This window comes from Mastomys coucha, unplaced genomic scaffold (assembly GCF_008632895.1).
Source record: "Mastomys coucha isolate ucsf_1 unplaced genomic scaffold, UCSF_Mcou_1 pScaffold23, whole genome shotgun sequence".
Lineage (NCBI taxonomy): Eukaryota > Metazoa > Chordata > Mammalia > Rodentia > Muridae > Mastomys > Mastomys coucha.
In genome coordinates, this window is record NW_022196906.1 from 111,036,295 (window position 1) to 111,050,060 (window position 13,766).

General features: G+C 42.1%; 1 protein-coding gene across 14 annotated transcripts in view; it reads right to left on the reverse strand.

Annotated features, from left to right (window-relative positions):
* Nucleotides 1-13,766, reverse strand: part of Rbms3 (RNA binding motif single stranded interacting protein 3) — a 1,349,634-nt gene that overhangs the window by 696,349 nt on the left and 639,519 nt on the right. Inside the window, exon 1 of one of the 14 annotated variants that reach the window (XM_031343075.1) lies at nucleotides 13,531-13,719. The exons of the other annotated variants lie outside the window; for them this stretch is intronic. Coding sequence (XP_031198935.1) covers nucleotides 13,531-13,561 — 31 coding nt within the window. The 5' untranslated portion in view covers nucleotides 13,562-13,719. Of the gene's footprint in view, nucleotides 1-13,530; nucleotides 13,720-13,766 lie in introns of those variants that run through there. 14 annotated transcript variants of the gene reach the window in all.

Consider the following 13,766-nt stretch of genomic DNA (forward strand, 5'->3'; position numbering starts at 1 on the left):
CAGTGCATTATTTTGTAATAGAAATCCTTCTTAAATGTTCATGAATTATGAAGAAAGACTATATTTTCTATAAATATTAACAATAACAATGTAATTAAAATATGGATACATTAAAAAACACTATAAATGAAACCTAAAGGGTTCTGCCTGGTGTAGAAAATTCAAAAGAAGTCCAACTCAAAATCAAATTTCAATTGAGGTTAATATTTTCATATAATCATATAGTGTTCTGGGTCTATGTTCCCGCATAGTCCTAAGCGCAGAGGCTCTTTAATTCTCTAGAATGCCATTTGACACGACCTCTCATTATTTTATTTCATCTTTACATGTGCTGTGTGAGTGTGTCTACCATGGCATACATGTGGAAATGAGAGGGGATTCTCAGGAGTCCACTCTCTGGGTCCGCCATGTAGGTTCCAGGGTTTGAACTTAGCTCATGATTGGTGGCAAGTGCCTTACCCATGAGGGTCTCAGCAGACTCATGTCTGGGTCTACTCTCTGGGTTCGCCATGTAGGTTCCAGGGATTGAACATAGCTCATGGTTGGTGGCAAGTGCCTTACCATGAGGGTCTCAGCAAACTCATCAGCTTAGGTGGACATTCATATCCTCTTAGTAACTTAATCATATAGGGAAGTCATTTTATATTTTACAGAATTCTGAAAAATGGCCTTGGGGCAGGTCTGTGGGACATATGAGACACATGGGACAAGATGATTTAATTCAGTCTGAAAACCCACCAATAGAATATTAGTCTACACAGGGATGTCCTATAGAGATGTCCAAATACCAAAACTTGTGATCCAAGCTGAAAGAGTGTTCATGAGACTAACTAGGATATAACTCTGAGTACCTCTACCATAAATGTATCAAGACATAAATAGCCTAGTCATGTTCAAAAACGCAGAGACAAATTCACCACTGAGCACTAATAGGAGGAAGTCAAACACCAATTCCATTATGCTTTGAGGGAAAAAAAAAATGAGGAAGGCACACAAGCAAACACAAACAACCAACAAAAGACACTATAGGAAGGACCCGAAAGGTCAAAGGTAAAAAGAAACAAGATTTTCAGAGCAAAAGGCAAAGAGTCAAAGACAAATCCATCTCAAAACTGTAATTATAGGAGGAGATGGAAGGATGGAAGGAAGAGAAGCTAAATGAGAGAATCATAAATAAATAAATAAATAAATAAATAAATAAATAAATAAATAAAATTAGCCAAGGAAAGCAATTAATCAAGTCAAGGACATACACAAGACAGAACATAAAAGGGATGTCATGTGTGACAATCATCCTGAGATGAACACAGGTGAAGAAGTATGTCCAGAGACCATGGCAGAAAGGAAAGAACAGAAACAGTAAAACTATCAGGCAGCCTTTCTGGGAGCTACTGAGATCTGGACACCATCTCCTGGGCTCCACCCGTCTAAGGTATCCTTGGGCTAAAAGAGCCCATCAGACACCATGACTCATAGGTCCTCCTCTGAGCTGGTGGTTGAGTCTCATTAGTGGTGTTTAAATAGCACTTCTGCAGAGCTCACAGTTTGCACGTTACACCACTGTTCTGTCCTCTGTTTTATATAAAACAATATTGTTCACAATTATACTGTAGGACACATACAGATTGGCAGGACTAATTTACACACGGAACTTCCCAGAGAGGTATTTTTAAAAAATGAATCTAATGACTATTTCTGGAAAACATTCTTCTTTTCTAAACAAAAATTCCAGGAAGACATTTAGACAGGTCCTCCTTGTGAACTAATGAGACCACTGAAACAACAAGCGTGATTAACAGAAGTCTGGGGAGTTGGCGCAAGTGCAAAGCACTTGTCACACAAACATGAGGATCTGATTCAGTCTCCAGAAGCCAGACCAAGGAGCTGGGAGCTCATAATACCTATGCTTCAGGTATGGAGTCAGGTGTCAGCCTGGCCTATCTGGCAAATTTCAGGTCTGGTGAAAGACCCTGTCACAACAAAAACAAGATGGCTGCCCCCAAGCACTAATATGTGACATTGTCCTCTGACTTTCTCTGTCTGACTGTGTGTGTGTGTGTCTGTCTTTCTGTCTCTCTGTCTCTCTGTGTCTCTCTCTGTCTGTCAAAAATGACAGACATTGCCAAACTCTGCATCACACTGCAAACTGAAACAGGTCGTCGGCTGTCCATGCCAACTTGACTGCTTTCCCCTCAAGACACCGAAACCATCAGCTCCTTGACTTCCATAGAGTTCAGGCTTTGCCCCACGATGCTCTTCTTGATTGCTCTGGAATGGAGACCAGTCATCTACTCCAAGAAAAGTTAGAGGAGACAAAGCCATGACGCGCTCCCCCTCTTCAATTCCCAGGTCCCTTTTGCTTGGTTTCCCATGAGCCACCCCTTAAGGAAAAGCTGCCAAAATGTTCTGTTCTTGTCATGTTTGGCAGCCATATGATAAAGTGCTCTGAACATCACTGCTCTCCACGGGACAAATACGTGTTATGAAATCATTAGGGGTTAATTAGGACAAATCAATCAGTAGGATTCTGAAAAGATGTTATTGAGAGTAACAGAGGGAAGAAAGCAGATACATTGCTTTTGTGACATGCTGACAGTGTGTCTCAAAGCATGAGAAGATAAAATTCTTGTGACAGAAACTGAAAAGATATCAGCCCCTGTCAGTTTGGTAAGAGCTATCCCTGTGAGCCACCTATGGCCAGAGGGAACAAATCTGACCCATGGCCTGAGGGAATAGATCCAAGCCAAGGTCCAGAGTGAACAGATCTGTGACTTCCTAGGAATGCCTTGTCCCTCTCCATTTGTGTCATTATATAGCTATAGAGAAAGTCAGAGGTGCCAAAGTATGCCTGTGACAGTTTTAGGAGCGTATGCTTGTATTCTGTATATGGAAGAGATTTTTATAAGATGATTCACTGAATCTTCAAATGAAGTTCAATGTGTAGCTAAAGATCCTGTTTAAAACAGGACCTCTGGGCCTATAAGATGGGTCAGCAGGTGTTGAAATAAGTTGCTGAAAATGAATGGGCAAGGTGATCTGCACCTAGAATCCCATCACTCCATCACAGGAGACTGAGGAGGGGAGACTGTGAATTGCTTCAGAACAAGACCCACTCCCTCTTGCTTAAAAAAAAAAAAGAATGAAAGGAAGCTCTCTGAAGAATGGAAAGAAGCCGTCTTCTTGGTGTTGCAGAAGCAGCACAGAGACAGATAGCCTTGACTACTATGTGAAAGCAATGATGTGTCTAGTTGAAATGAACACACATGGAGACACATGTTCTTCAGGAGGCACATGGATTCTGCATGCCAAGGGAACTTCCCCAAAGTGCAGAGACCATGGGAACTGTCAGAACAAAAGCAACTAGCAATTATGACCCATGATGCTACTTTGAGAAGATTCTAGAAAAATCACCAAATAGCAAAAGTATCATGGCATTGACTTGCCTCCTACTATGATCTGGCAGCCTGCGGAAACCCAGCTCCACTCAGATCTGTCTCTGACAGACAACCCCAAAGAACAAAAATGGCAGTAAGATCTGGACCTTGCAGTTGTTCCTTACTGACACAGGTCAATCCAATGTGTCCACTTTGATCAACCAAAGACTGTCGGTGATGTTTTCCAATAGAGATCTCTTGAAATCCCAAAGGCCACAGCAAATGGAAGCTAAGGCCTGAAGTGGAAATGTCTGGTTTCTTTAGAAACTCTGTTGTACCACGTGATGTTTTTCTGGAAGCTATCTTGTGAAAGGATGTTTTGGTGAAGCAGAAGCTTGAGAGCATGTGATGTTTTTCTGGAGCAGATGCTTGAGAGAGCACATGGTGTTTGGAAGGAGTATAAAAGGAACCTCATAAACAGGGAGAGATTGCTCTTGCATGGCAATGCCATGCTACACTTCGCTGGTCTTCACTGGGCTTTGCTCACCTTGCAGTGCTTCGCTGGTCTCACTTCTTCACTGGTCTTCACTTTGTAGAAAGAAACATGCCAAAGAACTTCTCGTGGTATTCCAGCCAAGTCTTGCCATTTTCATTGACTCACAGTGATTCGGTGGAGCCTTGTGGTTTCTGCTGGATTGAACCACTGCTACTGATTCGTGTTTTGTGTTTGCTATTGGACTGAACTGCTGGTAGCCTGACAACAAAGAGTGGAATCAACACAAAGAACTACTTCTAAACAGGTCCACAACACCCTTTTCCTATAAGCCTTCTTTTCCCCTACCTCTGTTCAGTGAACTAGAAGGGAGAATGAAGTATTCAAGAACCCTAAATAAAACAGGTTTAGAGAAAAATCTAAGCCTATGAAGGCCACCCACAAAAGTAGCGTATGATGACACAAAAGATTCCTAAACTCCTAAAATGGAACTGTAAAGCAAACATAAACCTTGGTGCCTTTTATTTATCATCCTATTTAGTGTGATAACTTTGGTGCCTCAAAAACAGTTTGCCTGTAACTTTTTTTTAAACTTTGCAAGAATACGGTATTCAAAAGGGGAGCTCATATTTACAAGAATGCATAGACCAGGTAGGCTTGCTTGAAGCCAGAGTGTTTCAGAAGCAAAGTGATCAAAATCTCTTTCGATGCTGAGGGATACTATCAGAATCCCATAGTTTATATTAAAAAAAATCATTGTTCTAAAGCTAAGAAAGAAACAGGAACTGATGTGCCTTGTATCAGACAAGAGACCAGGGGCCAAAAGTCTAAAATAAAATCAACAGTGAGATTGGCATAACTCTCAAAAGAATACACTTCAAATCAAAGAAAAGATTTTTTAATTCTAAAGAAGAAGTTAAATATCAAAATTAGTAATTATATCATATGAAAGCTTGTAAGGGTTGGTTTTCCAGAAAACATTTCTTTTTGATATTTTAAATCAATACAGTAAATGGACTGAATTATCAGAATATAATATACCTCAAATCAACCCAAACTTCATACTCATTCATCCAGATTCTTCTATTCGAAGCTATCTGATCACTGAAAACGGACTTTGATCAAATTTAAATGCACTGGTTTAAGTCACATTCAGGATGCTATTGTCTACTTCGGTGCTGGCAACATAAGAGTTTACACACATCAGCAAATCCATCAGATATGACATAAAAATCATTTAAAATGTTCCATCTGGTTTAAAAAACTCATGTAGCTACCATTATGTTTCCCATTTTCTTCCATGCTGAGTTGTCCTCAGTCAGTAAAACAAATTGAGTAGAAAGCAAATGGTCAATATAAAACAGTAAGATGGGAGCTGGAAGGAGCTCAGGGGCAAGAACTTCTCCTGCAGAGGACTCAGCTCCCACAGCCAGCTCACAACTATCTGCAACTTCAGGTCTGGGAATCTCTCACCCTCTTCACGAAGGCATGTCTCGCACACAGACTCACTCAGGATCAAACATCTTCACATAAACAAACTTTTTTTAAAAAAGTGGGAAGATGGGATCTCAAGAATCCTCACTGAACTCCACAAATGATCAATATCCAGGGTAGAAATAGTCAGCCAAAGTAAGATGAGAGAAAGATCATTCACAGCCAACTCTGGGAGGGAAGCATGCAATCGCTTTATAGTGCTAATAATTACCATGTGTCTGGTTTGTGTGTACACGTGCAGGTGTGTGTACACCACAGCAGCTGAGTGGAGCTAGGTCAGAGGACAACTGTGGGGGCTCGTTTCCCTCCTTCCACTGTGGGATCTGGGCACCCAACTCAGGTAGCCAGGTTTAAAACTTTGCACAACCCCTCTACAGCCTGAGCCATCCTGCCTGCCAGCCCTAGGGCCAGTGTCTTAACTCTGAACTATGAAAGGAAAGGCAGCTCTAGCAGGTGGATAGACTAGGTCATGGTCGGAAGCAAAGCCTTTCCCCTCATGGCTGTGTTCCCTCCCTCTTGCTTTGAACGTAAACATGGCGGTCATAAAGAGAAAAATAAGAACCCATGTGCTAAATCATACCAAACCAACACATGGCTGGCAAAGATTAAAAGTGAAGTTATTTAAAATGGGTCATTCTATATTTTGTCTTACTAACTCAGCTTAGTGGGGGTGGAGGGGGAAGAAGAATGATCTTCAGCAAGAAAAAGAAAAGCGATTTCCAGAGAGGATTGTCCAGTGTTAATCACGGGGTTGATATGTCTTTGAGGTATTACTGTTCCCCTCCCACCCCCATAATATCATGTTCTAAGTAACTGTAGTATTTTGTCCACGTTTCCAAGACTCCTATTAGACTTGGGAACTTGCACATTTTACAAAACCCATTCTAAATATAATTGCATCTCTCAACGGTTGTTTCTACATTCACTTTAGCGCCCACATCCATTCATGAATGAAGAGTATTCAGTATTTTCACTGGAAGTTCAGCTTTTTTTCTGAACTTGTCCATACGCAAGTGTCTGTTCCTCCTCTCCCTTATGGACCAGAAGCTACGGAGTGGGAGACATCATGTTCACTGCCAGGTCTTGGATAAGCGTGAACCGAATCCACTCAGAAGAGAGAACTTTAACTGCCCGCCGCCACAGACATAGCCGTCATGGGGATGATTAAATGATGCCTGTCATTTTGTCCCACCCCTCTCCACCCACTCCTGAGTGATGGATGGGTTCCTCTCAGTGTTTGGGATTCAGATGTGAAGGGCACAGCTATATTTGTCAAACTCCTATACCCTGCGAAGCAGCATTTGGCTGCTCTCTGGAGAGCATCAAAGAACCAAACAAAAGTTCATGGAAAGCACCCAGTGCAGGTAACCTCCCAAGGCCAGCAGAGCAGCAAAGAAACCTGGACTGTCCACAAAGAGGATTTCCAAATGTTATAGTGGGCAGGGGTCAGGGTGAACGAAACCGACCAATGGACCAATGCCCCAGCAGGTAGAACAGAGAATGCCCAACAGATAAAAGAACCATTTCATTTACACACATCCTCTTCAGAACTGGTATGTATGAGAGGTTGAAATAACACACTGCAAAGCTATCTTCATATATCTGAGTCTAAACAGTATTATTTAATGAGTAATAAACGTAAATGGAAAACAAACAAACAAAAAAGTCTTTGTGTACAAGTTGGCTGCCGATATCAACCTGAAAGAAAACTTAGAAGAACCCAAAAGTCAACTCACCTCTGACCATGCCTCCTGGTTTGTATTTGTTTGTTTGTTTGTTTGTTTGTTTGTTTGTTTCTTTCTTTCTTTCTTTCTTTCTTTCTTCCTTCCTTTCTTTCTTTCTTTCTTTCTTTCTTTCTTTCTTTCTTTCTTTCTTTCTTTTTTGAATGTCTAAAGTCTAAAATCTGAAACCAAATAGCCAATTCTATAGACACTTCCAGGGGCTCTGAAAACAGCCACTAGCCATACATCTTACATGTATATATTGTAGTTTATTATGTATTAATTATTATATATTGTATATATGGTTTTGTATTATTACTTGTGTGTGAGTGTGTGAGACTGTAGGTGTGACCATGGAGCTCAGAGGGCAACAACCCTGGGAACCCCTCTTCACCTTCTACCTCTTTTAAGACTGGGTCTTTTTGCCACAACATTGGTTAGGCTAGCTGGCCTTCAAGCTCCTTGAGGGTCAGCTGTCTTCACTTCTCTTCTCTAGCTTCTCTAGCTTCTCTTCTCTAGGCACAGTTGGAATACAGACACTTGGTCCTGCAGCCAGCCTTCTCATGGACTCTGGGAATCTGAGCATAGATTGTCAGTACACTGAGGCACCTTCCCAGCCTGGTGTGTTAGTATTATTAATCCCACAGACCTACAACCTCTAGGGAACCAACATTACCCCCAAATGCCATAATAATATAACAAATCTCCACGAGCCCAGACCCTTCCCTAAACGCCATCAGTACAGACACAGAGGCAAAGCTCAGGACCTTGTGTGTCATTTTCTAACTTTTAACATTGTCAATGGGAATGCCGTAGTCCCTCAAAGTCATGCATTATATTTCCCATTATCTTTCAAAACAAATATACTCCTTCCCATTTTGTTATCTCTGAAGAATTGAACCATACTGACACACCAATATTTTTTTAGCGGAAAATGCCCTGAAGGTTTTCAGACATGAATCCAAAGATTAAAATATTTAAAAAAATTAAGAAGAAAGATATGAAAATATTATTTATAATATCACAAAAGTATGTGAAATTTGCTTATGAATTTGTGTTTGGAGAGTCACTCTAAGATTTGCTTTTGTATGTCTGTCATTCCCATTAAGTAGGTGTATGTCTTCTAATTAAATGTCCCACACTAGGGCACACACAGGCATATTTTTTTAAAAACAATTGTTAGTATTCATCTGTTTCCATTTCCAGAAAACATTTTTTTTTTCAAAAATAGCCCAAACAGTTCAATGTTTTCCCACTACTGCAAAAAATAGTAACACACATCCTGAAGACACGGCGCAGCTCACACACCCACTCCCTGCTCCAGACCCACTCCCTGTTGCTCTCTCTCAGGCCCATCTGCACTCTGGCATTGCAACAACTATAGCATAAAAACGTCTTTTCTCACATGCTTTGGCTATTACACTAGTTAATCACATACAGCTGTGGTGCATGAGACTGTTACAAAACAATTTCAATCTAGTGCTTGAAGCCAAGTGCGGACAAACACCCACCATTTATTCTGAATAAAAAGTTCAACACCAAAAAAAAAAAAAAAAGTTTCTTTTCAAAGAAAAGACAGATGTTCTTCAACACCAAAGGACTGATAATAATATCAAAGGATATTTGTGAAACATCACAGTAGTACAAAATGAAGCCTTCTAGAATTCCTGAAGCCAAAAAGACCCTGAGTGAACTTGCACACACACCCCTCTTTTGTGTCCCTTCCTGAAAAGTGTCCCTGTCTGCAGCTCCGGCACACAGCTTATTCTGTCCTATAAAAAGTTCTTCTATTGCATAACTCACTTATTTCTTTTGTAAATGGGGAGAAAACGAAAGAGAGGTGCTCCAGGAGGACCTCACGGTGCTTCCTTGAAGCTCTGAGTCCAGAGAAAATAAGAAGTCCCTGGACAATCTGACCTCTGTTGAAGAAGACATTCTGAGGAGAGAAAACGGCGTTCAAACAGCCAAATCTGCACCAGGTTGCACCCACCTCCACTGAGCCTAAAGATCTGTAGGAGTCAAGAACTGAATGCAGAGAGTAAACCCTTGTGGCTATTTTTTTTCTCTTACTTAAAACAAATTAAAATTCTGCACACTTAAAAATAAGTCAAACAAGATTTATCACATTCCCAGGCTACCCTTCATCCTCACCCCTAAGCAAAGGAAAATATTTGGAATTGTAGCTAAATATTCCATGGTTGCAAGTTTTCTTTTTTGTTTGTTTGTTTTCGTTTTTTGTTTTCAATAGAAGCCGGGTTTGTATGTTTCAGGCTTTCAAAGGAAGAGAGAACTTAGGAGTTTGAAGGGCTGTTTTCAGACAACTGGCAAGTTACCAAGGACTAGCTATCCAAGTGCAAAGCCAGGCGGGAAGCAGGAAGAAATCCCAACCTCCCTCGCTCCCTCCTGGACGCTTGTGTTCCTGTGCCTACATGACAACTGTGTGAGGAATGATTTTGCTTTTGAAGAATCTAAACGTTCACAGGTTCAAATGTCCCTTTGCCCTCTAGAAGCCCCCTTTCTTTACCCACTCCTCACTCCTCCTGTTTTAAGTATAGGCTCTTTCTATGGCACAACCCATCTCTGTGACATAACCGAAGCTAGACTAGACTCTGTGGGAGGCAGCAGGCTGGGCTACCAATGGTGGTACTTGAAGCTGAAGTCAATACACATTGGGTGAGACTTGCTCGCCCTCATTCCTGATCTTACTCTGAATGTCATCGGAGTGCCTCTAGCCAGAGGAACCCAGGAAGGGTCTACTAGTCTCAACTCCTTTTCAAGACGTTCTGGGGAAACGGACTGGCCAGAGAGAAGAACACAGTTCTGTTTCCTGGGCTGGTAGCCTGGAAGCTTGGGAGCCTGGAAGGTTATGTCAAAGCAAGAAAGAAGACACCTGCCGGGGGCTCGTTCTGAAGGCTGAGGAACGTGATTGACTCCCCCAGTATCCAGGAATACCAACCAGTTCACCAACCAGTGAGCAAGCATATCGTCCTTCCCGAGCTTTCTTTTTTCAACTGATTTATTGACTGTTTGGCATGTTGTTGTTCTTGTTCTTGTTGAGAAACACCCCTACCCATTGTGCCTCATATTCACAGGAGAATATACCTGGACTCTCAGAACCCAGTGGGTAGATTTTCTGGAGCCTTGAAAAATGTGGAGTTGCAAGAGTCCAATGCCATTTTGTATTTTGCCAGGAAGATGATGTACTGTTTTCAGACCGCTCTTCTCTAAAGCTACAGATTGGTCTTCGACCTGTCCAAGCAGCAGCTTACTTTGAAAAACTTTTTTAAAATCAAGCCATATCACTTGTTTAAATATTATAGCATGTTATTGGGCTTTTTTTTTATTCCACTGAGACCAAAAATAATGCCCCTCCCTCAGATTCTCTTCTCCAGCAAGAAAAATCATAGATAGATAGGTAGATAGATAGATAGATAGATAGATAGATAGATAGATAGATAGATAGATTATATATAGACCAGTCCAAAAAATAGAGAGAGCCAGAATACTGAGAGACACGAGCACAGCCCAGCAGCACAGCTATGTGTCACAGCTACAGCCAAGGGCCAAGTGCCCATGTCATTTAAATACATGACATGTGTGCAGTTAAGGCCACATAACAGTTACTCTCTTATCTAGGCTACATGTATGCTATGTCTCCTATAAAGCATTTTAAGCATCTGGAAAATTATTCTAGGAGATGAAACAGAGAGAGCTGACTTCTAGTTTTGTTTAACTAAAGCAAAGCAGAAAGTTAGGCTTTTGTGTAACCAGAAACAAGAAGAAAGAACATGGGGAAATATCACCATCCCGAACTACAGCGTGCATCTGCGGAATGTGCCTCGACTGTTAGACTACTAAACTCAAGTTGTTTTCACACAAGCAATTAGAAGTTGTGTCCAGTATCTCACTATTTAAGTACAAAGCAGGAGTCTGGGGGTTTCTTGTGTTTGCTTTAGATTTTTCTAAAAATGATGCTAAACACTGTTTTTGATTCTTTAAAAATTCCGAGAAAACTCCACCTCCCCTGCCCCATGCATACACACCTTTTATATTAGGAAGGAAAAACAGTTGACTTTAAACAGCCCTTCGAGGTCTGATGTCCCTGGGATGTGACTTTGATCAAGCATAGAATTCTATTCCTATCAAATATAAGTATTCTTTATATGTGGGCATGATTTCCATTGGCTGTAACAATAAACTTAAGTTGTAACCAGACGTCAATGCTGGAACAGTGGGTCTCCACGAATTTCATCTAGGCTTGTCAAATAAATGTAAAGCTAACACCCTCCCTTGTAACTGACTATGAGTACTGTTCTGAGCCAGGTAGGTAGGTAAGGGGCAAAGGTCCCATGAAAACTGTACTCTCCTGCCCTGCATGCTCCTGAAAAGGCTTCCTGACATCGGATAAAGCCTGTCAGAAGATCCCCACATGCTCAGACAGAACAACACACTGATACTTGCTCAGAATCCAACCTTTCAAATCTCTAGTTTCCTGGGATGTCATTAACGTCTGTCATTCCAGAGACACCAAAACAATCTATGACAACTAAGCTGCCAAGCTGAAGTCCTACAACATAACCATCAAGATGAGCTACCGTGAAAACCCAAGTTGCTCACTTCATATTCACTCCCTCCTGGCCCTGATCTGTTTACCCAAATATCAGCTTAAGAGGCCCAAGTAACCTAACTTCCTAAAAATGTTGCAGCCCCTGATGCCTTTGGCTGGCTGGAAAGTAACAAGACCCAGAGATGCTGTCAGGGTCCATGGGCTATACAGGACCCCAAACAGCCTTGAGAAACCTCTCAGTTATCTTCAGGCAAAACACTTCAAATTACTACTGCAGTCCTTCCTCATTCCCATTTCTGTCTCTGTTTCTGTCTGTCTTTCCCTCCCTCTCTCCCTCCTCCTTCCTCCCTCCCTTACTCTCTCTCCCTCCCCCTCCCTTTCTCCCTCCTTCCCTTCCTCCCTCCCTTTCCTACAGTGGCTCACTCACCTAGCACCTTGTATCTTTAACTCTCCCCAGCATTTATTATTCCCTGCTAGTAACACGACATTAAAGGCCATCTAGGAGAAAAACAAAACAAAAGCCCCAACTACTTCACTCAAACTTCAATCAAAAGTTTCTCTTGTGGTCTTACATGGCACCAGAAAACCAGAAGCAGCACAATTTGGGGAAACATTTGGAAAAATTTAGCCAAATGAGTAAAAGGTTTGGAATGTTTGATATTTTTCAGGCAACCCTGGAGCTCATTGCTTTTGTCTCTTTGCTGAGAAAAAGTGATCGTGGGTATTCTTTTTCTTTTTTTTAAACTCGCCTGACCATTCCTTTAAAGTCGTAGGCAGCACTGTCTACCAAGTTGCCCAAAGAGTTAATACTCAGGGCACCAGGCAGGAAGGCTGGTCTGTTTAAGCAGCCGCTGCCCAAACTAAGTGGGCACAAAGGCAGAAAGCAAAGTGAGTCGACCTTGGAGGGGTAAGGCATAGCATAGAGCAATTTAAAAGGGGGAAAAAATGGAAAAAGAAACACCAGCCTTTAATGCAATCCTGAGAGGCTGTTGTCCAGTTTGGCCCTCAAATGGGCATTGTCTGATGAGACAGAGTAAATGGGAGGCAACCTTAGCGTAAATTACCAAACCCTCATCATGCCAGAGAACTCAGTGACCGCATATACTGCTCAGCTATGCCCTACTTGCTCTCGCATGTGGAGTTACTGAGAAGATGGAGGGAGGGGTCTGGCTAATTCATTACGAAATCAGAGTATCCGACATGATACCCCCTACCCCCCCAAATCAAGTCCAATCGAATTGACAGATTGGAGCATGGATCTCTCACCTCACCTCTTTCATGTCTTAACTGCAGGATAAAAAGTTCAGGGTGGGCACTGCCCCCTGCTCAGTTTCATGGGCTTGCCTCGGGCCCTAATGATCACTTAAGCACATGCTCACACAAAGCCCAAAGTCTTTAACCAATTCAAGTCCAATTATTATCAGTTACATTCCATGCCTTTTTTTTTTTTCAGATCCAGACTTCCTAGTGGTAACTGACTGGATGGGGGTGGGGGCCAGTCTAAAAGTATAAGCCATGGGTGCTAAGCCAATAATTCTTTTAGCCCCCCGGAGCATCTCAGTCAGCCTTCACATAAAATAAAAACAGTCCAAACCAAAAACAAAAACAAATAAACAGCAACAACAACAGCAAACCATGCTCAGCAAACTCTGAAAGACTTTGGTGGGTGCCTCCTGGCGCTCCTCTTTCCTCCTGCACTAGGCCATGAAAAGTTTAGGTGGCCCCCACCCCAGAGTGTTTTCGGTAAGGAAGGAGGAAGGGGGGGTGCCCACATCTTTGAGATTCACACACAAAGAACAGCTCACTAGAAAAGCTCCTAAAACAATGTCCTCGCCCCGAGAACGTCTGTTGGGACCCGCTTTTCTAAAAATCCCTGCTCACCTGCAAGAGACTTCAACCACCTCACCGGCATGTCTGCAGCTAAATAACAAAAGAACACTCCATTGAAAGTCCCCCGTCTTTAAAGAGAAAGCTACACTCAGGGCTTCCTCTCCCTTCTTCCTCTGGCTTGTTAACTGCGTTCCTACTGTTAGTAATTTGAAAGAGGTCGGCAGAGGGGATGGGGGCTAGGGTGAGGGAAGGGTCCGATTGCCACGCTCCGGAGGAGCGCCCGGCGC